The following is a 26,379-nucleotide window of genomic DNA, read 5'->3' on the forward strand; positions in this document are numbered from 1 at the left end:
TAAATTATGATGAGCAGGGAAAGTCTGGGAGGCTTGCGTTGATGTCACACGAATCAAATGACTGCTCCCATTCAGCAACCCCCCAGAACACTCCTCAGCCCAAAGCTCTGCACCTCCGCCAAGAAAACTAGTGCCCATAAATTACGATTTAACCATATGTGATCAAATAAGTCAATTTAGAGCGCTCGTACTGATGAAACAACGCTTCAAATGTTGGTTCTAGTTGATGTATAAGAATGTGGCGACATAGTTAATAATAAGCTTCCTCAAATGCAATGCAGTGGGAAAATAGGATGCCCTCTTTGTACCCCTCCGCCGCAGCCCCCCCACCCCCCTCTTGCGCCCAACTTTGAAATAAGGGCTCGTGACGACCGCCCCACCTTTTTACGATGTGTGCAAGAGTCGGTGCGGTATGAAAACACAACACACCGGGCCCCCAGTGTGTTTATTTGCTACATATGATAGCCTATATGCCTATATATTTTTTATAGATATATATTGCAAATGTATTGAACTTTCACTGGATACAACCTAGGCCTACTTCACATGTGTGTAGGTGTTCACATCTTCATTATGCCCAGAGAATATCTGGACATAATAAAGTATAAACTTTATTTTAATAGTATTTGACCTGTTACACAACTTTTTCCCAAAGATTTCCCCATTAAGTCTCTTTAGTACAGCAAGAAACAGATAGTATTGAAAGATTTACTTTATAGCATATATTGTATATATCTACACGTATACTAGTAAACATGTACATTTAATTCAGCATGTTCATAGTAAAAACTATTCACAGTAAATTAACAGTTGTTTAAACTATATACCAGGTGGGGTTGAAGAAGGGTCATGCCTTCTTATTTCATCAAGTATATCAAATATAACTTTTAAAGATTGTGACCATTAACTTAGTCGGCTAGCTAAAGGATTTAGTTCAGCAGTTTATTATAGTGCGCAAAGATATGTCATTCAACCAGCACTCATTATAGAGCGACAGCCCCAATGAATGCACACATGATATGCTAAGCTTATTTAAAAAGGGCCACAATCTTGTTGCAGGTCTGTGAGGTGAAGTGAAGTATGTGTTGGTTACAAACAATGAAATGTACTTGCCTTGATGCACATAGACAATACAATTGAAAGTACTGGAAGCAAATGGGCTAAAATGAGCCCCAGTAGTAACAGATTGGGAAGGAACAACAGCAAAAGCATTGACCAACAGGTTGATCGATAGGTTTGAAGTACCCTCTTGATGTTAAATATGTGTTATGGTTGAGAGGGATTGTGAGGGTCCTGTAGTCTTAAGGCCAGGCAGGGTGGACTAGGTACGTTTTGTGCATGGCCTGGCTCATGCTGTCAATGAGAACAAGCTGGTTCTTCTTGTGGTGGACAATAATGTCCTGGAGACTCTGGAAGGTCTGTGGGATGGATGAGAGGGAAAGACACGGGACGGGGATGGAGAGAAAAGAGAAGTGTGAAGTTTAAGAATGCTTGAGGCATTACTCGGGTCATCACTTGGCTGGCTTTTACAAACCAACAAATCCAACCCCCATAGAGTAGCAGAATAACAGTTATATATTCTAAGAGAAGGTATTTCCAATTGTGTCATTTTAACCATCCCACATTCTTTTCTTCTTCTTCTTCTTCTTCTTCTTCTTCCCCTTCACAGCTTTTTCATTCTTTCTTTTTTTTTGAAGCTCTGAATAGATAAGTATATTGGTTTTATATTTAAGGCTAGAACTCCTTAGCACCTTGTCATGCTACGCATCATAAAAGGAACACGTGTGGATTACGGCCACAAAGCACAGTTCTCATGTCCCTTGAGCTTGCACCAAGTCATGCAAGAAGGATTTCATGCGGTCTACGCTCTCAACTGAGCCTTAACTACAGGATAACTCTAAGTTCAAGTTTTTTATGTTGTGTTTTGTCCATATTGAAGCTTCAACTCCTTCTTGGCCAGGTCTCTCTTGAAGAAGAGAAGTTGTGATGGTGTAATCTCAGGGGACTCACCTGGTAGAATCAGGGTAAGATAAAAACCAAACAAGTTCTTATGCATACTCACGTCTTCAAAGTCCTTCCTGACCTTCCCCAGGGCGTAGCCTTGCATCTCCACCACGAAGCGTATAGGAATGTTGTAGACCTTCTCCCTGTAGAGCACGGCCAGGGTGTACGGTTGCCGGGGGTCCTGGGACGAGCTGGGGCGTATGAGGAAGGCGCCGTCCTACAGTAGGACGGAGATGAACAAAGACAACTGTGATGGATGGAAGTAGGCAGGGGGGGAAATTGGATTAGGGGGAAGAATAACAGAGGGGTTGCATGCAAGGGGTTGCTTTGGAGGAGGGGAGGAAGAGGGAAGGAGGGATGGAGGAAATGAATAAGGGCACTAAATTAAGAAGGCCAGGAAAGAAGGAAGGACAGGGAGTTTCACACTTAAGACATAGGCTGCGTTTCACTACTTGTTCCTCATGCTCAAGCTTAGAGCACCAGCGGTATCACAAAGAAGGTGCGATATGGAATTGTGATCGATGGGACAGGTCGTTGGTCAGTGATTGGTCAGGTCATCAGCAGTCTACGTTGACTTTGATGATGCTGTGTCATTTAAGTCGACATGGACTGTTGATGACCTGACCAATCACAACCTTCTGACTTCGTAGCAAATCACGTTTTTTAATGCGTTGCCATACAGTGGCGTGATATGGCAATGTAGGATGGCATAGTTCGAAGGATCATTGAAACCCTTCTGCTAGGTATCCTCAGTATCCTACATAATTGGGCCGCCATAACAGCTTCTTGTCTAGCATTGGACAATTACAACAGTGGGACAACAATGGAGATCGAAGAAAAAGTTAAAAAGGGCACAGAGGAGGGCCTACCTTGTTGATTCTCAATAGGAGGTCCTCAGCATACTTTCTATTAGAAACGCCAGTGAACCACTCATTGTCCTGCAATGTATCCAACTGTCAACGCAACAGCAACACTTAACAGTTAAATCATATCAAGCTCTTACTTTTCAACCATGGAGTAATACCTCATTGCCGGTCGCTTTGGTGGATTTCATTCCAGTGGAAGATGCTTTGGGGAAAACTATACATTGAAAGGTTATTCAGCTAAAATAAATATAAAAATATAAAAGAAACAAGGTGTTGGCATTCAACTTTTTATTAAAATAAAAATAAAAATCACCTCCTGGGATTTGGTCCACCGTTGGGGGAGAAGGAATTCTGAAATGAAAACCACAATACCGGCAATCTCAGAAAACTTAATTAATATCACTAGACATAAAGTCTGTATTAGAAGCAATTCCCTGTGCTTCTTTAAGTGTAATCATATTTATATCTACGGCCCTCCTGTCCGGTCATCTAACCCAGGTTTGGAGTCCTTCTGGGGTGGTAGGGCCAGCATGGGCCGCTTGCCATCAGGAGCTGGTGGTTAAATTAATTTTACATTCTCTGATATTGTTGACATTTAGTAAACATTTAGAAGGTTTGTGCGAATACTTTAGCAGAAGAATGTTCTACCCTTTTACCTGGTTTCATCTCAGTGACGGATGATGTCAGAGAATTCTGGAAAGAGTAAGAGAAAGAATTCCACACAGAAATCTGTGTTTTAAGATTGACTCGTATCACAAATCAAACACATACACATGCTTAAAACTGCTTTAAGACTCTATTCTGGTGTTTGGTGTCCATTGAAATAACAAAATATGTTCTGTTTGGCGTCAACTATGGTGAAATAAAAGACTACGCCGCTCAACTCTCCATCGAGCCGAAGAGCGAGTCTGTGGCGTCCTATCATGCCACATGATAGGACGTGGTTCTGCCACAACCTCTCTGACAAAACAATCACTCTTGGTGAGAAATTGCCTCTTTAAATAATAGCCGTGCTGTTTCAATATTCAAGTTGCTTACATTCGTGGTCCTCGGCACAGGAGGCTTCATTCTTAGGATAGAGAAGAAGAAGCTAGTCTTTGAAGTAGCACAAAGATTATCAGAAACTTCATAGCAACAAGCCAATACAGAAAGCTAACTCTAGTGGGAGGAAACTGATGTAAAGAACCAACGGTGAGGCGCACTTACATGCAAATTGGACCCAGAGGTGCCACCATTGAACTGATAGGAGGAGGCAATCTCATTGGTGGACGAGAGGGCAAAGGCAAAGCTGAAACACAGGGAGGGGAAGAAATTCAAACTGTGCAGTGAAAGAAGTGATGTAAATGTAATGAATTGCAATGAACTAACCAACTTGTTTCACTGACTATATTCTACTTTTATTTCCAGGATTTGAGACAATATCAGAGCCATAGGAACCAAACCTCTGTTAAACTAAACGGGATGAATGCCTACCTGCTGTTGGCTTGAGATACCCGCCATCACTGTCTCCCTGAAACACAGTGTGTTTGACACTGTCAACAAATGTTGACACAGCTGAGACAAAAATTCATAAAACGGTTCTGTTCTCTTTTGTTTTGTAACGTCAGACTCACCTGTTCTTCATTTGGATCTACGTACACATCTGAAATACAAAAAGCAACGACAAGATCAAGCTATTGATGACTTTACAGAATTATATATTACAGAGTTATAAATAGTAGTCTCTTAGGTGTCAATTAATTCTCTGAAAACATTCCATAACCAATTAACCACAACCCTATTCAACCACCCGATAATACTTAAGGGCTGATAGGTCCCACGTTAATGCAATGCAAGGGGGTTACGGACCCCTTATGTCCTTGCGGACCCTCCTTGCGTCCACCGCAAGGGCCTGACGTGTGCGTCCCAAAAATTGTACCCTGCCGTAGAGGCGACACAGCAGCAAGGGCTGTGATTGCTCCGCTTACTAAAACCCGACGCAGGACCATAAAGGTTCACGGCTGCGTCGAAGCGTCTGCGTGGTCATTGCGTTGCGTTAACGTGGAACCAATATCAGCCCTTTAGTGAGGTAGTCTTTGTGTTTGTTTATTTGATTTGCATGATGGAAAAATGTTTATTTTCCCTAGCGGATATATAGCTCTAGAAGTGTGTGGTTGACGGTCATCATTGTATCATGCACACATTAGAGCTTTCGCCATTGCTGCCCCAACCCTCTGGAACTCCCTTCCCCAAAACATCCGCAAATCAGACTCAATAACCTCATTCAAAAGTCAACTCAGAACTCACCTCTTCAAGAAAGCATATGACCTGACTCTAATCCAAACCTTATTTTGAGTGTCTTTTAGTGACCAGCAAAAAAGAGCTGTATAAATCCTATCAATTATTATGATTATTATTAAAATAAGCCTTCCAATATTACAAAGCACTATCAATGTCTTATCTGCAAGTTACAACATTAACTCATTTTCAATGTAAACGTGTTCAAAAATAAATATTTCCGTCAAGTGAATAGAGGAAGGACATGTTTCTGAACATGTATGTTAAATTATCCATACGAATTTGTTTAAATATAACAAAATCCAAATCTACACATGACTAATTATCCTTCAGATGCATGTAATTGAGACGGAGTGTTAGTGGTGACCACCTTCCTCTGTGTCTGGGGGCGGGCCTGGGGGAGGGGGCCTTGCGACAGGAGGGGGGAGGGACCTTGTCAGGGCACTACTCTTCCCCGGCTTCTCCTGTCTGTCCACCTTAGGAGCTAGGAAGGAAGAAAGCAGAATAAGTAGGCTACACAGATTAACATTGTGACTGTTAATGCATTATTGGAGCCAGATGTTTCACCTAGAGGAGTTGGTAAAACATGTTGACTTACGATTGGTGATGCTGGGATCGTGAAAAACCTCGGCTTCCCGTCGCGACGGCTATTTAAAGACAAACGGGTCAAGAGAAAGTCGTAAAACCAAATCAGGCGTTTAAACAGCAGTTGCAGTTTACTGGCAGGCGTGGCAGAAACAAAAAAAAATACACGGAAATCAAATGGAATTTAATGGAGTTAAAAGTAGAACCTTGTTCGTCTGCTTTTTCAGTTTCCTGAAATTAACGTACCAAAACTTTGCCCGTCCCGGTCAGTTTGGTTGGCCCGGGTGGTGGGCCAGCTGGTCTCATTGGAGGAGGAATAGGTCTTTGGGGTGGATCACATTGTCTTGGAGGTCTCTGCGGTTGAGCACCTCGTCTCTGAGGCTGGACGGGTGGTTTTGTGGGTGGAGAGGTTGGTCTCTGGGGTGGAGCCGGCTGATCGGACGAGCGGTCTGCAGGTGAAGGCCAAAGGTTAAGGTGGTGTTTAGCTGTGTTTCATTGTATTCATGCAAACGTTTAACGATACAAAGGGACGATCGATCATTATTCACCTAAAGGCCGTATTGGTTAGTTGAGGGTGGGAAAATCTTCTAGAACCTTTGGGGAAATCATGACATGGTTTCTTGGGACGACTATTCGGCCCTTGAATTTAACAGATTGACTGGCCCACTTCCAATTTTAGTACTTTATATATGAAAGTATTTATATTGTACCTAATCAATTTGTCAAACATGCTTTTTACAAGAGCTTAGTATTATGTGATGAGTTAGATAAGTTAAGTTCTCCCATGCTGTTCTGATTGGCCGAGAGCAAGCTACGTTTTCTTAAGATCGCTTCGCTGAAAGCCTTTCAACTACTCAGTTGAGACAACAGCAGCCTCACAGCTTAGTTTACCACACACCAACCATCAGATGAACTGTACACAAGGCAGCAGAACTTTGCCAAACCAAGTTGAAGAAAACATGAAAGCAACAAGTGAACAAAGGAAAGTTGTTGAAAACAATCAAATAGAATTACAATCGAACTGGCCCTTCTGGCATAAAGGCATTTGCCTAAATGTCCTGATGGCCAGTCCTTCATGAAAATGATCAGAGTGTTATTTGAATACCATGGTAAATTAAATCCAGATTGGTTGGTTGTGTCTGGTGTTTGGTGGCAGGCCGCTCGTAGGGGGGGGGTTCGTACACGTCTCCATTGTCCTGTGCATGTACATGAATAACATTCATCATCAACAGCAGCCTCATAATGAAGTTAATATGTCAGACGACTGAAGAGTAAAATACATTAATTAAAAAAAGAATAAAAATTAAACACAGATCACAGAATATACAACTTACAAAATCATCTTCTGGCCAGCTACTCCGTCCATTCGTATCTGTGTGTGTGTGTGTGTGTGTGTGTGTGTGTGTGTGTGCGTGTGTGTGTGTGTGTGTGTGTGTGTGTGTGTGCGTGTGTCCGTGCGTGCGAGCGAGCGAGTGAGTGAGTGTGTGCGTGTGCAGAGAAACAGAGAATCATGTGAGTACAAACATAGGATTAGTGTAACAATATTTGGCTACAGAAAATGTTTCTACAAACAAAGATGATAACGTGACAACATAAAGCATTTACCAGCAGCAATCCATCTGGGAGGGGCTGGAGGTGGATCTGGGGGTCCATTGGGACTTGGGTGAGGAAGAGGGAAGGTAAAATGCAAACATTTAAACATGAAGTCAAGATGTTAAACCCTCACCCATTACAATTACTAAGTCATGTTTCTATGCTTTAGTCCGGAAATCTTTCTATCCATCCAAGGTCTGGGAATAAAAAGATGGCTAAGACTTAATTAGGCATGGCTTTGTCATTTCAGTAATGGTTAAAAAACAATGACATTGTGGAAAAGCTATATCACACTAAATTATAATATGGTACTTACTGGTTTTTAAAAGGTTTGAAGAAGGTCTGTAAAACACAAATGTTAATTTAACATTGGCCCAGAGGGAGCTTAAACATTGATTCGACAGATTAGCGGAAAGATGATGAGAAAAGATATGATGTACGTGTACAGAACACGTCATTTACACGACCAGAGATTTGATTTGACCTCTTATTTGTCATCATTTAAATAAGGTTAAGACATTAGTACATTATTACATTACAAAGACCTCAAAGTAATTTGTCATTGTTAGTTCGACCTGCAGTGCAGCGTCACAGTCCCTCTCTTGCAAGGCCATGAACACATTATCTGCTAGCCGAGTCAGTCCGGTTTTCCAGATTTGGTTATCAGAGCATGGTGAATGCTGGCTTTGTCTCGCGGGTCAAACAGAACAGCAAATGAGTTATCATTTATCCACCAATGGCTCTTTGTTGTCACGATATCGACCTTAAAGTGCAGCATAGTTACCAGGCATCCTTTAATAAAGCCACACAGATGTGTAACTCAACTGTATTAATGAATAACTCTGACTCTGCACGTCCCTAGTAAGTGATGTATGACTAAAGCACATTATAAATAATGCCATAAATTGATCAATATCAATAACTCTATTTTAAATACAATTTAAGGATAGAAAATCACAACAGAGTTTATGGAGCTGAATGAATGAATGAATGCATTTTATTGGTCGTAACCAAAGGGTAGGGGCAGAAGCCTCAGCTTATATCAAGCCCCCCCTTCTCACATTTTAAGAGTAACAAACAAATACATACAGTGTGTTTGCATATACATGCATGCACTAACCTACATATATACATACATACACGCCTACATATCCATAAGGGTCAATACTTATATCCAGTACATTTCCACCATAAGATGGATAATGTCCTAAATAATGATGATAACCATAATGAGAATAAGGAGTTTACTGTATTTGATCCCCTCGAGGGAGCCAGATAAAAGCACAACAGCAGTTACACATAAGGAAGCGGAGATATATATCTCCTTGCCTACAAGGCCTCTCATCATCAGAGCGCTAAGTGGAGGAAGTTACATGTAAATGATAAGAGATAATAAATATATATATATTTAAAACAAAAAAGGTCCTAACTAAGACAGGGGACCCTATATAAGACCCTAATTCACAAAGGGTCCCATATATATATATATATATATATATATATATATATATATATAGGCCTGTAATATCCTAATGTTGGTGATAATGTGTTAACAATCAGTCTAAAATAAAACCTACACTTTTTTAACACAGAAAATCAATCAGGTTTTCTAAATATAAAAAAACGTATACCAAGCGATAAGAATCCTAAAGTCTACATTACCATCGTTGTGATTAAGGTCCTCTTTGTGGCTCAAGTTAAGAACAATTTCCAGATGTTGTTCTATTGCAGTGAGTAGTCATCGAATTAAAACAAAGTTAGGTTTAATGTGGAGAGATAGGTACTAGGTAGGGAGGTGAAAACAGCTCAGACTGTCTTCCGCGATCTGCTATTCGCTGGCTATCTTGTTAGTTTGCATATACAACTATAAATAACTGCAAATGAGAGTTATTGTCGAGAGACGGCGGGACTTTCAGTTACATTGTACAGGGTTTAGCGGCGCGATAGAGGGCGGGACTTTCAAGGGGATACTATTTTCCGTTACATGCTTCGGATATTTCTTTATTTTTCCAAAATTCTAGATGTGTTCTCCTTTCTATTGTTGTTTAACTTTTTGTTCTTCTTTTCATGTTCTTTGTCTTCAGGCTCGGGAACCTTTTACTGGAGTACAAAGCTCACACGAAGTACGAAACCGGAAATTGGTTGCAACGGACCGACTTAACGCACAATTCATGATCTTCTCCCAGCCAACGTTCGGACTCAGAGAAAAGTATCCTTTTTATGTTTGACCTAGTCTCGCAAAGCTAGACCAATATGTTTGGCCAAACCAGCTTTTACAAAAGTACAAAGAGAAATCACAGAATGGAAAAGTCTTGAGTTTCTGCCTGAGACACGTTTCAATAAGAGATGCAGAAAATACAGTTGTAACAGAGATTGTTTATTGTAAATGAGATAGGGTTTTTCAAATGTGACTACAACAGAAGTCGACATAAATAGTTACTAAACATTCAAGTTTATACAAGACAATATAAAATACACATAAATATTAACTTAAAATGCTAAGACACAATCTTCCTTGAATCTATCTAAGTAGAACAACTTGATGTTAAAAACACACTCAGACCATCCCTTCCTTTAATAAAAAATTAAAAACACAAACGTATGTACATATAACAAACTCAAGCTCAACTCAAATGTTTTTGGTACTGCTTCAAGGGTAGGAGACTAAACCATGTGGACTCTCGAAACTATCTTCTTCTTGTGGATAAAAACACTGTGTGCAGTCTACTGCTATAAAACATATAAAAAGCACTGCTTATAAAAACATAAGCGAAAGCTTTGGCCCCATAGGCAATAAGAAGGGACAGGGGAAGATATATCCATTAAAGCTTCTGAGCCAGCAGAGCGTCGTAAGATTACCGCAATAGACTTAACACCAACAAGGAAAGCAGGAAACGGTTAACAAGCTAGAGCAACAACTAGCAATATATTAACCAATAAGAGATGATCAATGAATCCTGGGAAAAAAAAGCCCTTAAAAATAGGTACGATGTTGAATGCCTCTATCAGGTTGGTTGTGCCTTTGGAGTTATTGAAGCAAAGACCTCAACAAAATGATGAAAAAAATCTTCATTAAAAAACAAACCCTTGAGCAAAGCTCTTAGAGACTGACTTCTGAGTCTAAGTGAAATAAATAGGTCTAGTCCATGGGGGTCTTAAACCTTTTCATCTCGAGACACAAAAGACAATTTCAGTCTGTCGGTTCAGCCTTTCCTCTGAAAACTCCCTTTGCTGACGAAAGGATCACCAATTCCAGTGTGCTCTGACTTGTTTTTCCCTGTCAACTAAATCGCATCCCATTTTTGGGTTCTGAGTCTATAGTTTAAGAAACTCTGCTCTAGTAGTCCATAGTCTCTGATGTGGCTGGCACATCAATGTGAAGTAGACACTGGTATGAGGAGAACTTTTGTTTTTTCCATAATATAAACTGTAGCTGGCTGACCACTATATTACCACCACCACAGCAGCAGAAACCACCACACAGAGTGGCCTTGTGGAGCATATGACACCACACAGACAACTGAGGTCTTTGTTGGGCTGCTTTGTCTTCCTAGATAGGACCTTAGACCGCGATGAGTGGCCATGGCTCAGGAGTAACAAGGGGCCGGTGTGGGACCCTGGATACATGTGTGTACACACACTTGAGAAAGGTCCCTCAATGCAGCAAAGCACAGATCAGAAATGTCATATCTGACAAGTTTGTAAAAAAAGTAGAAAATCTCTTATCTGTGAGTTTGTTTGTCAAACACAGTACCTCATTGTTCTTCTTTTTAATAATTTTTCTCACTCCATCGCTATGTCTCTCTGTCTGTCTGTCTCTCTGTCTCACTCTCTTAGAACATGTCTCTCAGACAATGGGCTCCTCAGCCATCCTGCTGCGGATCCAGTCCAGGTAGTGGATGACCCGGGTGTACACCCCTGGCTTGTCCTTATTCCCACAGCCGTCGCCCCAGCTGATCACCCCCATCAGGGTCATCCGGCCCCCGCTCTGACACACCAGTGGGCCTCCCGAGTCTCCCTGCGCCCCGCACACGGTGGAGGAGAAAAAGACGAAGAAGAAGAAAGACAGTGAGGAAGCGGGAGGGGAGGGATTTGTACTCATTGGGTCAAAATGGTGAGTAAAAAGTGCTTTGTTTGGTTTAAATATTCAGGGGGAATGTGTGTGTGTGTGTGTGTGTGTGTGTGTGTGTGTGTGTGTGTGTGTGTGTGTGTGTGTTGCTGGGTATGTGTGTGGGTGTGTGTTTGTATGTGTGTTTGTGTTTGTATGTGTATATGTGTGTGTGTTTGTGTGTGTTTGTGTATGTTTGTGTATGTACGTGTGTGTGTGTGTGTGTGTGTGTGTGTGTGTGTGTGTGTGTGTGTGTGTGTGTGTGTGTGTGCGTGTGTGTGTTTGTTTGTACGTGTATGTGTGTGTATGTGGGCTCACCTGGCAGGCGTCATCCAGGCCACGGGTGTCCCCAGCACACAGCATGTTTTCTGTGATGGTGCGTCCAGAGAGCACTGCGGGGACGCAGCGGTCCCGGGGCCACAGCCGGACAAAACCTCGCTTCACACGCTCTGAATACTCATGAGCGTCTGTGGAGGGAGAACAGAGTTAGATGGTCAGAAATACTATGCTATTGCATTATACTGCCCTCTTCTGGACATCTAGGTGAACTTTAATAACATCGTGATAAAATCCTACAAAACCACACTATATCCAATATAAAGTAATGTGGCGCCACCTTGGCGCCAATTTGATACCAAAGAGTGACATAGAAGGGATAAAGTAATTAATTAAGTCAGCTATTTACACTCTGATTCTTTCCCGTAGCCAGAAATCTCGCACTCGGTCCAGTCAGGCAGAACCAGGCCTGGTTCTGGAAGACAGGCAGGCAGCACCTCTGGAGAGTGGATGGCACAGATGCCGATGTCAGTCTTGAGCTTCAACAGAGCTGAGAACAGAGAAGGGAACAGCAGAGGTGAGGGTTTAACAGACAGTGGCATGTTATGGAGAAAGTTGGGTCTGGTTTAAGTATAACATGAATAATCTTTTTTTACATAGGGAAGAACATAGTTTACATGGCCCTGGCTAGCTCATCTGATATAGCATGGCAAAAACACTGCCAGTGTTAGGGGTTGAATTCCAACTAGAGCGACCAATGCTAAGAATGTATGAACTCACAGTATGTAGTATCCATTATTATTTGATATCAAAATATTTATTATAAGTGCATACATTATGTCCTCTAATATATTCCTATGCTTACCGATGTCATTGTCAAAGGTTTCTTTGTCAAAATCTTGGTGTACCCAAAGCTTCTCAATCTCGAAAATCTGCTCACTGCTGGAGTTCTGCTTCCGGAATGTTCGCCCCAGGACGGCCTGCAGCTGAGACGGCTTAAAGCTGAGACACATGAAAACCACACAAAATCATCAACATTTGGTATTATAAGCTATGGGTGCTTATGTTTTTACTCTTTTCTTGGCCTGTGAAATTTTGTGTGTGTGTGTGTGTGTGCATTTGTGGGATTTTGTGTGTGTGTGTGTGTGTGTGTGTGTGTATTTATATAAATGCATGACAGTGGGTGCACACGCGTATGCATGCGTGTGTGTTTGTATATAGTGTATTATGCAAAACACAGTGGGTGGGACAGTGGGTGCATGTGTGTGCCCGTGTGTGTGTGCGTGTCGCGTGAACCCACCCCTCCTCAAAGCAGTGGGCTGCAGACAGCACCCAGCATGAGTCAATGAGGATGCCTCCACACAGGTGCAAGTGCTTCTTGTGGCGAGGGCGGTAGACGTTGATGGCCACCTGCCAGGGCTGGTCCGTGATGTCACTCTCTCTGCCACCGAAGATACGGAACGAGACGCTGTTCAGAGAGTTGTCCTGACGCTGGCCGCACGTCGCTGTGACCAACACACACGGCACGGTTAGACCCTCAGCTATCTATCGGAAGTCTGCATGTTGGTTTGTACTTCCGATTTATTTTTGAAGGTTTGATCCTTTTTATTGTAGAGTAAGACAGGAAGGTATGGGAGAGGGAGCGGAAGACCTGCAGCAGAGGACCACGGGCAGGAATCGAACCCGGGTCGCTGCGGTTAGGATGAGGCCTAAATGGAACAAGCTCTACCCGGGGAACCACCGGGGAGGTGGTTCCCCGGGTAGAGCTTGTTCCATTAAGGCCTCATCCTAACCGCAGCGACCCGGGTCCGAGTTTACATGTTGTGATGATGTGCTGATAGAGTGGTGGCTATTTGAGTGTGAACGCAGACCCAACTTGTGGGTGCGTTTAATGTGATAGATACGTTTTAAAAGTTGTACCTCCGTTTTGGTTGCTGTCGCTGGTAGGAGCTCTGGGGACAAGGGTGGTGATAAAAGTTGCAGGTTTTGCTAAAACAATAAAGAAAGAACAATTAACAGAGGCAACATGTGTATGGTTAGTGTCACGGTTACCATGAGAAGACGACAACAGGAATGAACAATGCTAGGAAATATAAGGGGGCCCCTCACAGCACTTAGGGACATCACAGAGCTCCCAGGTCAGCTGGTCGTTCTTGACGATGTGACACCAGGGGCCCGCATCATTGTCAGGGTTCCTGTATGGAAAAATACACACACATTGGTCCCTGCATAAGCATACGCGTCTGGGATCCTTACACTGTCACTTCTGTATGGTCAAAGTAGTTGTGTAGCTAGGTATGTAAGGATAGAATACAAAGAAAAACAGGTGGTAGCAATACAATACAGATATTGTTTACAAACACAAACACACAAAAACACACACACACACACACACACATACACAAACAAAATCAGACACACACACAGACTGACACAGACAGACACACACACAGACACACACACACACACACACACACACACACACACACACACACACACACACACACACACACACACACACGCACACAGACCTGCAGTAGCTGTGGCTGGCCAGGCCCAGCTCCAGAGCCTCTGGCCTCCAGGCAGTGAAGGACTTGCGTTTGATGAAGGGTGAGTCCCAGGCCAGACACGGGGCCCCACTCCGGCTGGAGACTGCGGAGCCCCGGTACGATTGGCCCGCGCCCTGCACACACTCCTGCTCCTTATCTGCAGCGGATACACGTCCCGTCAGGCAGCCGTCCAAACACTAAACACCAGCATCAATAGATAACCCCCTCCTGCCCCCAAGTTAACTCTGGCAGTTGTTGTGGTCGCACTCTGTACATTTCCTTGTAGCCGTCACGTTGTTTGAGAGTGCTTGGAATTATGTGAATCATTTATAACATTGACAATCATCCCATCCCATCCATCCCATTTGGCTTCTGAACAGGAGTTGCTCCACATCCCTTTAGTCTCCCTCATGGCTTCTTATCGTTTTGAACCAAAGTGATGGCCAAAGCACAAACGAAGGGACGTTTCAGTTTGATGCACGCTTACTTTCTGGACACTTGGATATGCTGCAGTATTCCCAGGCCACCTGAGACCCCTTGTAGACAAAGCACCAGGGAGTCGAGTCCTTATCCGGGTTCCTGAGCAGAGGAAAGGGAGAAAAGCAAAACTATGTTTGTATGTACTGTATGTTTTCTATGTAATATATGTATTTATATATAAATGTATGTATGTATGTATCTATGTATGTATGTATGTATGTATGTATGTATGTATGTATGTATGTATGCGTGTATGCGTGTATGCGTGTATGTGTGTGTGTGTGTATGTGTGTATGTGTGTATGTATGTATGTATGTATGTATGTATGTATGTATGTATGCCTGTATGTGTGTATGTATGTTTGTATGCCTGTATGTTTGTATGTATGTTTGTATGCCTGTATGTTTGTATGTATATATGTTTGTATGTCATGCATGCATGCTTTTGTGTCGTACCGGCAGAAGTTGTGGTTGCCGAGGCCCAGGCTGCTGGCGTCCTTCCTCATGGCGGTGTACCGCCTTCCCCTCAGAGTGGTGGAGTTCCAGTTGATACAGGTACTGCCTTTATGGCTTAAGCTCCATGTCCCACGGTACGCTCCGCCCTGGCCCAACACACACTTCTCATCGGTGTCTGGGAGGGGAGAAGAGAGTGTTAGTTAGTGTTGAGACTGAAGGACATCCCATGATGAAATGTTGTTATGGTTCAAACAACTCTTGTGATGCTTTAATACAAGTCGATGCACAGGATCTGCTACTGACAGCAGAAGTCGTAAGGAGCATCCACACTGCCCCAACAAACACCAACACTCAACTAGAATGTTGGTAGTTGTCGGCCGACAACGATTCAACGATTCGACGGCCACGGCAACGGCACAGTGGCCTGACGTTGGTGTTTGTACGGGCAGCATGAAGGACCCTAAAGGAACCTTTACCATCATGGAAGAAGGAGGGGGACAGTGGCTAGCCAAATCAGAAATAAGGACTTTTGTAATACTGTCTTAAGTTTAATATACCTGTTTAATGACCGTAGTATATCCTATCAGCAATAACTGATGACCGAATATTTTATGGGGAATAAAAGCAACTTTAACTGTTTGATTAAATACATTTTACAACGTGTTTTAACTTTGACTTTTGCAATGGAAATGTCCATAAAACAACCATAAAACAAACTTGCAATTCAGCCAAGATTTTCGACTGGTCAAATCCCAGTGACATGTTTTTCCCTTGTGGCAGTAAAGTTCATGCTCACCACAGTGGCTTGTGTGGTTTCAACCAATAACCATATGGTACTTTGGATGATCATAAATTAAATGTCCCCTCTCAAGCCAATTCTTCCACAATGAGAAATTATCTTGGCTGTTAGCATTAAGGTTTGGATAAGTATTGTGTTGAGCGGGTGGAGCATGAAATAAAAAACATACAATATCCCACCGAAACAAAAAATTGTATAACCTCAAAAAGACGTTTTCTTTCCATGGTTTTGTGTTTCAACTTTTTCAGCCTTTTCACCAAGACCGCGAGTCTGTGAGTACTATGATTCGTGCGTCATGTCTGTTACGCTATCTATAGTCACCAACAGCTTTGTGGAGTTGAAATGTTAATTAGGTTCATGTGACGTTTCCCATGACCCCTGCTATGGAAATGCCTACTTCAGATGGATACAGGAATACAATAACTATTCTGTTCAAACAGAATAGTTTACCACTGGAATGATGACTAAACTGGACTACAGAAAAATGTCATGTACAATGTATTTTTTCTGATGGATGACCATTTTACTATTTTTCTAACTAAATACATTTTCAGGGGGTAGATGTTAGTGCAGTTCTGTTGGATACGTACTGATCTCACACTGTGTTCCGGAGAAGCCGGGAGGACACTGGCACAGGATGTCTGAGGAGTACAGAGCCTCCTTACAGACGCCTCCATTGTAGCAGCGAGACTCCTGGCAAGCTAAAGGGGGGAGAGTCGGTTAGCTCTTTTTGTATGATATCTCTTACATTTTTTATCTTTGTGTGTTTTATAAAATGGTATACATTAACTCTTCATGTATTTACTTTCACAGTTTTTTCACATTACCTATAATAACAAGGAAATGAGTAAACAATTCATTTCTTCTGGGGTGAAAATGGAGAGTACACTCATAGTTTAGCCGACAGAAATGTGGTTGCAATTTGCCGGCGGTGGGGGTCAATGATGTGCATCATAGAGCCTCGTCAGTGCGGCCAGTAACCGTCTGACAGAGAAGATTTCTGAACCAACCCAGACTAAACAACGCCAACTCACAGATCTACGGGAACCCTAACAAAGTGTCCTTCTGACAGTAGCAACGGGAAAATAAAGCAAAAACATATCTTGGAAATTAATTTTCTCAAAGAGAAAAAAATAGAATTTGACAACATAATTGGGGTGAAATTAAACATAATGAAAGTAACAGTGAACTACATCAAGCCACATGACACTTGAGGCTGAAATGAAGGCAGGCAGGCAGGTAAAGACTGTTAACAGACCAACAGACGCAGGACCAATCCTTGGAAACACAAACTTGAATATATACAAATAAATAAATATACATATACATGCATACAAATGAATAAATCTCTCTCTCTCTCTCTCTCTCTCTCTCTCTCTCTCTCTCTCTCTCTCTCTCTCTCTCTCTCTCTATATATATATATATATATACAGTGGGGCAAAAAAGTATTTAGTCAGCCACCAATTGTGCAAGTTCTCCCACTTAAAAAGACGAGAGAGGCCTGTAATTTCATCATAGGTAAACCTCAGCTATGAGGGACAAAATGAAAAAAAAAAAATCCAGAAAATCACATTGTCTGATTTTTTAAGAATTTATTTGCAAATTATGGTGGAAAATAAGTATTTGGTCACCTACAAACCAGCAAGATTTCTGGCTGTCACAGACCTGTAACTTCTTCTTTAAGAGGCTCCTCTGTCCTCCACTCGTTACCTGTATTAATGGCACCAGATTGAACTCCTTATCCGTATAAAAGACACCTGTCCACAACCTCAAACAGTCACACTCCAAACTCCACTATGGCCAAGACCAAAGAGCTGTCAAAGGACACCAGAAACACAATTGTAGACCTGCACCAGGCTGGGAAGTCTGAATCTGCAATAGGTAAGCAGCTTGGTGTGAAGAAATCAACTGTGGGAGCAATTATTAGGAAATGGAATACATACAAGACCACTGATAATCTCCCTCGATCTGGGGCTCCACGCAAGATCTCACCCTGTGGGGTCAAAATGATCACAAGAACGGTGAACAAAAATCCCAGAACCACACGGGGGGACCTAGTGAATGACCTCCAGAGAGCTGGGACCAAAGTAACAAAGGCTACCATCACTAACACACTACGCCGCCAGGGACTCAAATCCTGCAGTGCCAGACGTGTCCCCCTGCTAAAGCCAGTGCATGTCCGGGCCCGTTTGAAGTTTGCTAGAGAGCATTTGGATGATCCAGAACAGGATTGGGAGAATGTCATATGGTCAGATGAGCCCAAAATAGAACTTTTTGGTAAAAACTCAACTCGTCGTGTTTGGAGGAGAAAGAATGCTGAGTTGCATCCAAAGAACACCATACCTACAGTGAAGCATGGGGGTGGAAACATCATGCTTTGGGGCTGTTTTTCTGCCAAGGGACCAGGACGTCTGATCCGTGTGACGGAAAGAATGAATGGGGCCATGTATCGTGAGATTTTGAGTGAAAACCTCCTTCCATCAGCAAGGGCACTGAAGATGAAACGTGGCTGGGTCTTTCAGCATGACAATGACCCCAAACACACCGCCCGGGCAACGAAGGAGTGGCTTCGTAAGAAGCATTTCAAGGTCCTGGAGTGGCCTAGCCAGTCTCCAAATCTCAACCCCATAGAAAATCTTTGGAGGGAGTTGATAGTCTGTGTTGCCCAGCGAAGGTCCAAAAACATCACTGCTCTAGAGGAGATCTGCATGGAGGAATGGGCCAAAATACCAGCAGCAGTGTGTGAAAACCTTGTAAAGACTTACAGAAAACGTTTGACCTCTGTCATTGCCAACAAAGGGCATGTAACAAAGTATTGAGATGACCTTTTGTTATTGACCAAATACTTATTTTCCACCATAATTTGCAAATAAATTCTTTAAAAATCAGACAATGTGATTTTCTAGATTTTTTTTTTTATTTTGTCTCTCATAGCTGAGGTATACCTATGATGAAAATTACAGGCCTCTCTCATCTTTTTAAGTGGGAGAACTTGCACAATTGGTGGCTGACTAAATACTTTTTTGCCCCACTGTATATATACATACATAGATATATATTTAAATGGATGCAAACAGGTAAGCTGCAGCGATAGCGGATTGAACCTTTCAGCTGGGAGTCAAACACCCTAACTACGCCAAGTGTACAATTTTCTAGGGGCGTTTAAGGGAGCAGATTATACATTAAAATCGGGTAAATAGCAGAGCAGTATTAAGTAGGTAACAAGTAAGCTCTGTGAGCGAGTGTAAGTGAGTGACACTTACACTCGCTGAGTGTAAGTGAGTGTGTTTAAGAAAGCTTGTGATGGGTGTTACTGAGTGAATGTGTGTGCGTGCGTTGGCGTGTGAGTGCGGCGTCTCCAACGCCACTTACTGGCAACAGGCACATAGTGACATCGCTCGCGTCCTTTCAGTGCACAGCGGCAGTACTCTGCACGCCGTCCGCGCCATCGCATCCAAGTGTCGCCCAAGCTACGCACCGCTGAGTCCTTGCTATCCTTACACAGCACTAACATGTACACACACACACACACACAAACACACACACACACACACACACACACACACACACACACACACACACACACACAGACACACACAGTACAAACAAGGCAAACAAGAACGTACAATGAAGGGAAAGGCACATGAATTACTACAATGAACCACATTACAGGTAAAACACACAGAAACACAACCCCATGCAAGAAAACCATAAGCACTGGAATAGAAAGCCTAAAGATAAACAAACAAAACACATCCACAGTAGAAAGGAAAGAGAGCATGCGCGATAGGGGTTGTGGGGTGATAGGGGTGGTGGGTTGATAGGGGTGCATTGATAGAGTGTTGGCAAACATAATGACGTGTGATGGCTCACAGGTGGAGTGAACAGCAGAGGGTGAAGGCTTGTCGACACTTATAACCAAAAGGGTCCATTTAGGGGGCGTCTTCTTGGGCTCACCTCTATAAAAACGGGTTCCTCTCTTGGAACGCAGGTGCCCAACCTAAAGGACAGGTACAACCGTTAATAATAATACAAATAAAGGAAAATGTAGACAAAATAATAATAATTGTAATATTTCAAGGAGGTAAATGTAATTAGGAACAATAATGCAGGCGAAAATGCACATTTTAAATGATGTTTTGTTGATCAATGAAGGGCAACGGTAAAGGCAGGCATACATCGGTGGTAATGGCACAGCTAGAAATGCGTGTAATACTTACATTGTCCGCTAGGGCGCAGCAGAGAGCAGCCAGCAATATGAACAGTTCCAGACTTCTTGACATAGCGTGCGTTTTATCTGCAGGAAAGAATGGTGGAAAATATTACAGAAAGGCAAAAAAACAACCAACAGCATATGTCTCCCTTGATAGAGGGACACAATCTCCAGCACTCAATCTAATATCAAATCCTATTTGTGGCGTTGTTCTCAGTATATGCACTTTATTTTCATTGGTTTGTCTACATAATGGGCAGCCTGCTTCCTCTGTTCCTATTCAATATTCCCAGTATGTTCCCTAGAGAGCGGATAATAGAGAGAGGGAAAGGGTCGGCGAGGGAGGTTGCCTAGTAGGAAACGTGTAACTACTTTAGTCCCTCAAAGCCTGGGCTATATTCCTGAAACCCTTTGATGGGCCCTGGATGAGTGGAAGTTGTTATATTTTGTCATGCAACAGTGGAAGTGGATCAGCACACACACACACGCGTGCACACACACACACACACACACACACACACACACACACACACACACACACACACACACACACACTTCAACACACTATCCTTCCACCCTCCACCCATCATTTCTGTACAATCTCTTCCTCGGAAAGTTAAACAGGAAGTAGATGGCCCCTGAAAGAATAGCAGCAGTAAAAACAACTCTAGAAAACGACTCTAGGAAAACCAGACAGAACCATAAGCCCTGAATCAGTCTACTCCACCATGACTTCATCTTATTCAAAAAAAACAAGCAAAGAATAAGAACTAGCCCTGCAGATGTAGGAGGATATTATGACTCACGGGTGGAGAAGAGAAGTAGGTCAAACCCTGGAACAGTCATCCACCAATAAGCAGCCTTTATTTTTCATCACAATTAAAATGCTCCCTTTCTCTACTTCCCTCTACTTGGGCTCTCCCACACACACAAACACACACACAAGTCTGGTTAACGATACATTTGTCTTGTGTGTGTGTATTGCTCTGCAGACTAGTCTGAGTCAAGTACAAAAAACTCAGTGGAATCAGGTTGGGAAAGTGACGTACGGCTGTAAGAGGAAGACGTGGAAAAGAGGGGAGGAGAGAAAAGGAAATGGAATGCTGTAAGTCTATCGCTTTCGGACCATTACAGAAGTGCTGAAATGTATGCGTGAATAATTGTATAAAAGCTTCATGGGCATTTTGATATGATTAGCCTGTAGATGCAGACACCCACATCTGACATGGATGGCTGCCCCACTTGTGTTCAGAAACAGGCCTCCACTGCCGTTGGCAGTTTCTGCACTGACTCACAAAGTCTCAACGAGTGAGCTAATAGAAAACGGTGTGGGGGATCTAAAGACGCCGCTGAGATTCCACTAAGCCGAACACTGCTTTCTCAGCACCTGGAGTTTTAAACACATGTTATGGGAACCACACACACACACACACACACACACACACACACACACAGACACACACACACACACACACACAAACACACACACACACACACACACACACACCATAGGTACATTGTTCATTGTTACTGGTAAGAAAAGTCCCTGAGTTTTCACGTTGACTAACTCAAAGACAAACACACAAGCGCACACACACACACACACACACACACACACACACACACACACACACACACACACACACACACATTCACACAAACTCACCATGCATTGAAGAGCTCTCTGAAGGCATCAGGAACAGTGAGATCCGAGAGCTCTTTGTCGTCGCCCCCTGAACCTCAGATCCTCACCCAAGCTTCCCCCGTTTTGTTCACACCCACACACACACACACACATACACACACACACACACACGCACACACACACACACACGTACACACACACAACTCCTGTCAGCTAAAAACATGTGTTTCCTGCCAGCAGCCTAGCAGCCCAGCGCCTCTCACGAGAGCAAGAAATGTTAACACGCACATGCACACACCATAACACACGCAAAGACGCGCAACTGCACGCACACACCACACATCAGTCATTAACATATGTCCTCCACGCCCATTGCTGCAGTCTGTGGTATCTGTTGTGAGGAGGCCTGCTCTGGGGAGTGTTGGGGGGAGTGGGGGGGCATAGCAACCATAGAAACCGTCTCAGACCTGTTTTTATGGTCTGGCGTGCGAAATGGGTAAGTGATGAACAAATAAAGTAAATTTCTGAGAAAGAGAAATATTAATTTGAGAGAGTCACCATGACATACCACAGAGCTATCAGCGCCTCAGTGACAGAGGAACCAGTCTCAGACCTGTTTTTATGGTCTGGCGTGCGAAATGGGTAAGTGATGAACAAATAAAGTAAATTTGCGATAAAGCGGAATATTAATTTGAGAGAGTTGCCATCACACACCACAGAGCTATCAGAGGCTCAGTAACAGAGGAACCAGTGTCAAGACCTCAAACTAAATAGAGTAAACATGATGGAACATTATCTTGGGCCCTAGTCTCAGTAACAGTTAATTCAGGAATTTTGTAGTCTTATTCATAGTTTGGGTTTCCATAATGGATGGTTGAGCTGTTTTCGAAGGGGGAATACCCCAACATTTACTGGATCATTGTTGTATGGTTGACTGTATGGCTGTGAAGCATGTCTGGCCATGTTCTAAGTTAATCTGCTTCTACCCAGAAATACAAGCCTCATTAGAGTCGTAGTAATGGTGCAGCGGTAGACTCTACTGACTCATTTCAAACTGCGATACCAAGTGAAACACACACACACACACACACACACACACACACACACACAAACCTGATTAGAGTACAACTAATTCTATAGAGACTGACTATACTGACTTAATTCCTACTTTAACACTAAGTGACGCTCACACAAACAGACACTTGTGTATGCTACTAATCTTAATCTTTCTTTACAGCTAAGGTCTATGTCACATGTGAATGACATTGAGCGCTGTGGCAACTGATGCTGTAAGTGTTGTGTAGCGACAATGTTCAATGGTGAGAAATTCTTCTCTCTTCCAGGAACAAGGAATAAGAGGAATGTGACAGGTCAGGTCTGGCTTTACAGGTCGATGTAAATACAAACCTGAATGGATGATGCCACACTTGATTACACATTCTTTGATATCCTGAGGTTAGGATATCAAAGAATTGTTATGATGGGGTTGTGCATAATTACACCTGTGTGCATATGATTCAGAAGTAGAAGTGAAATTTAGGCTAACCCTAACTAATTAGTTAAATAACCTGTTCTTAAAAGAGCTCCTGATCACAGTATACACAGTGTGATTCATAGAAGAGTGCAGGCCTGCAAGAATAACAGGGAAGGAACCTGAATAGGAAACACCTTTACAATGTTCCCCATCTTTTATGTTTTGCTCTACTTTGGAAGAGAACTTAACATTTTGACAATCAGATGTAGTGACCTGGAACTTTAAATAAAATAATACTTTGGTTTGTTTCACAGACAGACGGCAGGGGAAACTTCCGCTTCCATATCTATGAATCAACACGCAAAGATATTTAACAGCAGCTAGTGTTAAACATTTACTGACAGCACAAAATTAATAATTGGATGTGTGATAAAACCTTCATAATAAGAAACTTAAACATTAATTATAAAACAATATAGAACATTCCACCTTTCAATAACAGCTCTACAGGTATTGTTTCAAAACTACCAAAAACAAAGGCCCCAAACATAAATGTACCATTAGTTACTATCACCAGTTACCATTACGAGTATTGCAGCCATGATCAGCACCTTGTCTGAACCTCCTTCAACACTCTACTGGGCCCTTTCACTCAAGCCTCGCTACACACCTTGTGACCTGGCTCCAAACCCCTCTCCGACCCTCAGGACATAGAGGTGCATTGTAGTCATCCAACGTTACTACACAGAGAGGGCATAGGTCCTGTGTTCTTTATGGCTGAATGCAACCGCTGAAAGGACCCGGGACCCCAGGAACGCAGTGCACGGAAGGGCACGACATTGAACATGAACAGAGCAGTGTGAGGAAAGCTGCCAGGGGCTGAGAGAACCAGCAGGGCCGGTGGAAGAGATTAGGGGGGTACGCCGTGGCACACATGTTACTGTCTCCTGATGCACTGTGTGAGCTACAGAGGGAGAGCAAGAGAGAGAGAGAGAGAGAGAGAGAGAGAGAGAGAGAGAGAGGTGCAGCAAAAAAGAGAGTGAGTGAGAGAGAGAGGTAGCAAAGGAGCAAGAGAGGGGGAGGGAGCGCGAGAGGGGGGAGAATGAGAGACAGACAGATATAGAGACAGGAGCAGTGACAGAGATGGAGACAGAGACGGAGACAGAGACAGTGACAGTAGACCGAGACAGTAGAGAGACAGAGACGGGGACAGAGGCATTGACAGTAGACCGAGACAGTAGAGAGACAGAGACGGGGACAGAGATGGAGACAGAGACAGAGACCAAGAGACAGAGGGAGATAATACAGTCAAAAAAATCAATTCAAAGAGGTCTGCAGAAAAGCTTTTAAGAGCGGTTGAGTCACACCGTCTTACCCCACTGCACTGAAAACCGAGATGGAGTTGGGAGGGGGGTGATGTTTGACAACTGCTGTGTTTAACGATGGACCCGTGTTTGACATAACAACACCATCTCAGAGGTCACTCGGAAAGAAGTCTGGACAGTGATACATCCTTAGGCTGCTTATAAGCACTAAACATGATTTCCTATTCTCTATCATTCCACTATATAGATCTGATTTAATCTACTGTTGTTCACACACACTCTCACACACACACACACACGCACACACATTCGTAACATCTGCAGCAGCACCATTGTCTGACTTCTTCTTTCAGTCCGATAGGTCATTATACTGTCTATCGCTCTATAGCAGGAAGGAGCAGGGCCCCCCCCTAGACAGCTCGGGCCCCTGTGTGAGTCACAGATTCACACACCAGGCACCGCGGCTCTCCACCACACTCAGAAAACACAGCCCTGCTGAGCACACCGCTAAGAATGCAGAGGATCACAGATCATCACAAACTCTACAAATACGACGTGGTATCCATGCGGAGCCGGCCTGCAGAGAAAACTGTTGCTAAGGAGGGGGAATGTTTGCCCAACACAATAATAATTTCCCGAGTGAAAAGAATCGGATAGTCAAGTTAAACGATTCAATCAGGTTATGTTGCTTACAATTATACATAGACGCGGACACTAATGAGAAACAGCACATCCCTTGAAAGCAGTTAACTCATAAAGTGCCAAGCACGATCATTATATTCTCTTAACTTAGTGTGGCAAATTATTCATATAGGCTCTTTAAGCCTATACTGTAAGCCTATACATATTAATGAAATAACCTCCATTAATATGGTGGCATAGAGGTCTGCGTTAATCCGGTGTTTCATAAACACAAGAATATTAACCGCAATTAAATAGACACATTATTGGACATAACCATATATTACGTTTTGAATTGAATGGATGATGCCACATACAGTACATGCATCAAAGCATTTACTGTATATAGGCTATTATCATCCCCTGCGATGAAACAAAGTCATTGAGAATAACAATCTGTTTGTTTACAATAATTTGGAATGAAACATAAACAAATCAATAATCAAACTTAAAGACGCGCCGCCTTTATGCAGTTCATCTTCATATGCACCCGGGTCGAAAACGATGGAAGAAAAACTCACCAAATAGCGATCTGGAATGAAGATACTTGTGAGTATCCCGGAGTGACAGCGTGTAGTTGGGATGGCTTGCTCGTACTGAGCATTTGCTGAGCTCCTCTGGTTTTATCTGCAGGCGTTCTGCTGAGAAGGGAGGAGGCTGGTGATAGTGGGCTGGCCGGAAGCGGGCGGTACCACAGCCTGCCTGTCTGTTTTCTTATCTACTTGTCTAATGGATCTATTGTATCTAATCTATTGTGTCTATTGTATCTATTTGTTATATTGTGTATAGTTTTGAAACTCATCTATTGAATTGTTTCTATAATCGATTTTATCTGATCTATTTGATCAATTTCGTTTGATCTATTTTATATATATTTTATCAATGTTGTTTGTCTATATATCTGTCTCTTTGTCTGTCGGTGGGTCTATGTGTATGTGTATGTGTATGTGTGTGTGTGTGGGGGTGTGTGTGTTTGTGTGTATGTGTGTCTGTATGTGTGTTTGTGTGTGTGTGTGTGTGTGTGTGTGTGTGTGTGTGTGTGTGTGTGT

At 42.9% G+C, this 26,379-nt stretch overlaps 2 protein-coding genes across 6 annotated transcripts; both read right to left on the reverse strand.

Moving 5' to 3' along the window:
• Positions 1–697: 697 nt before the first annotated feature.
• On the reverse strand, positions 698–9,110 carry LOC307075588 (lymphocyte cytosolic protein 2). 2 transcript variants are annotated; one of them, XM_079736226.1, is made up of 19 exons: positions 8,988–9,110; positions 7,642–7,667; positions 7,338–7,390; positions 7,067–7,104; positions 6,838–6,928; positions 5,979–6,181; positions 5,746–5,794; positions 5,518–5,631; positions 4,484–4,512; positions 4,344–4,380; positions 4,077–4,158; positions 3,909–3,939; positions 3,527–3,563; positions 3,365–3,422; positions 3,184–3,221; positions 3,029–3,072; positions 2,874–2,942; positions 2,063–2,221; positions 698–1,418 (listed from the first exon to the last, which is right to left on the reverse strand). In XM_079736226.1, exons 1-19 carry the CDS (start codon positions 8,988–8,990, stop codon positions 1,302–1,304), a joined length of 1,278 nt encoding a protein of 425 aa, XP_079592352.1. In that variant the 5' UTR covers positions 8,991–9,110; the 3' UTR covers positions 698–1,301. The 2 variants fall into 2 exon arrangements, with proteins under 2 accessions (XP_079592352.1, XP_079592351.1); XM_079736225.1 differs by having other exon boundaries at positions 3,029–3,084.
• Positions 9,111–9,692: 582 nt separating this feature from the next.
• Positions 9,693–25,932, reverse strand: plat (plasminogen activator, tissue). Of its 4 annotated transcripts, none has more exons than XM_079749278.1 (15): positions 25,852–25,932; positions 20,213–20,289; positions 19,950–19,992; positions 19,365–19,499; positions 16,583–16,693; positions 15,194–15,368; positions 14,746–14,837; positions 14,241–14,415; positions 13,819–13,904; positions 13,630–13,698; positions 13,010–13,214; positions 12,575–12,711; positions 12,119–12,259; positions 11,752–11,900; positions 9,693–11,343 (listed from the first exon to the last, which is right to left on the reverse strand). In XM_079749278.1, exons 2-15 carry the CDS (start codon positions 20,273–20,275, stop codon positions 11,173–11,175), a joined length of 1,752 nt encoding a protein of 583 aa, XP_079605404.1. In that variant the 5' UTR covers positions 20,276–20,289; positions 25,852–25,932; the 3' UTR covers positions 9,693–11,172. The 4 variants fall into 4 exon arrangements, with proteins under 4 accessions (XP_079605404.1, XP_079605402.1, XP_079605403.1 ...); XM_079749276.1 differs by having other exon boundaries at positions 19,866–19,992; XM_079749277.1 differs by lacking the exon at positions 25,852–25,932 and adding an exon at positions 21,872–21,973.
• Between the last annotated feature and the right edge of the window lie 447 nt (positions 25,933–26,379).

Source organism: Pollachius pollachius, assembly GCF_949987615.1.
Source record: "Pollachius pollachius genome assembly, chromosome: 1".
In the NCBI taxonomy this organism is placed as follows: Eukaryota; Metazoa; Chordata; class Actinopteri; order Gadiformes; family Gadidae; genus Pollachius; species Pollachius pollachius.

What these genes read in the sequence shown, in the direction of transcription:
- LOC307075588 (XM_079736225.1), bottom strand. An exon ending in CTGTGCCGAGGACCACGAAT is followed by an intron (nt 3,564 to 3,908) that starts GTAAGCAACTTG and finishes TACTCTTTCCAG; the next exon opens with AATTCTCTGACATCATCCGT. An exon ending in CCAAAGCGACCGGCAATGAG is followed by an intron (nt 2,943 to 3,028) that starts GTATTACTCCAT and finishes GATACATTGCAG; the next exon opens with GACAATGAGTGGTTCACTGG.
- plat (XM_079749275.1), bottom strand. Translation starts at nt 21,899, where the DNA reads ATGCCTTCAGAGAGCTCTTCAATGCATG. An exon ending in GGCAACCACAACTTCTGCCG is followed by an intron (nt 14,838 to 15,193) that starts GTACGACACAAA and finishes TCCTCTGCTCAG; the next exon opens with GAACCCGGATAAGGACTCGA. An exon ending in GCCAGCCACAGCTACTGCAG is followed by an intron (nt 13,905 to 14,240) that starts GTCTGTGTGCGT and finishes TTTTCCATACAG; the next exon opens with GAACCCTGACAATGATGCGG.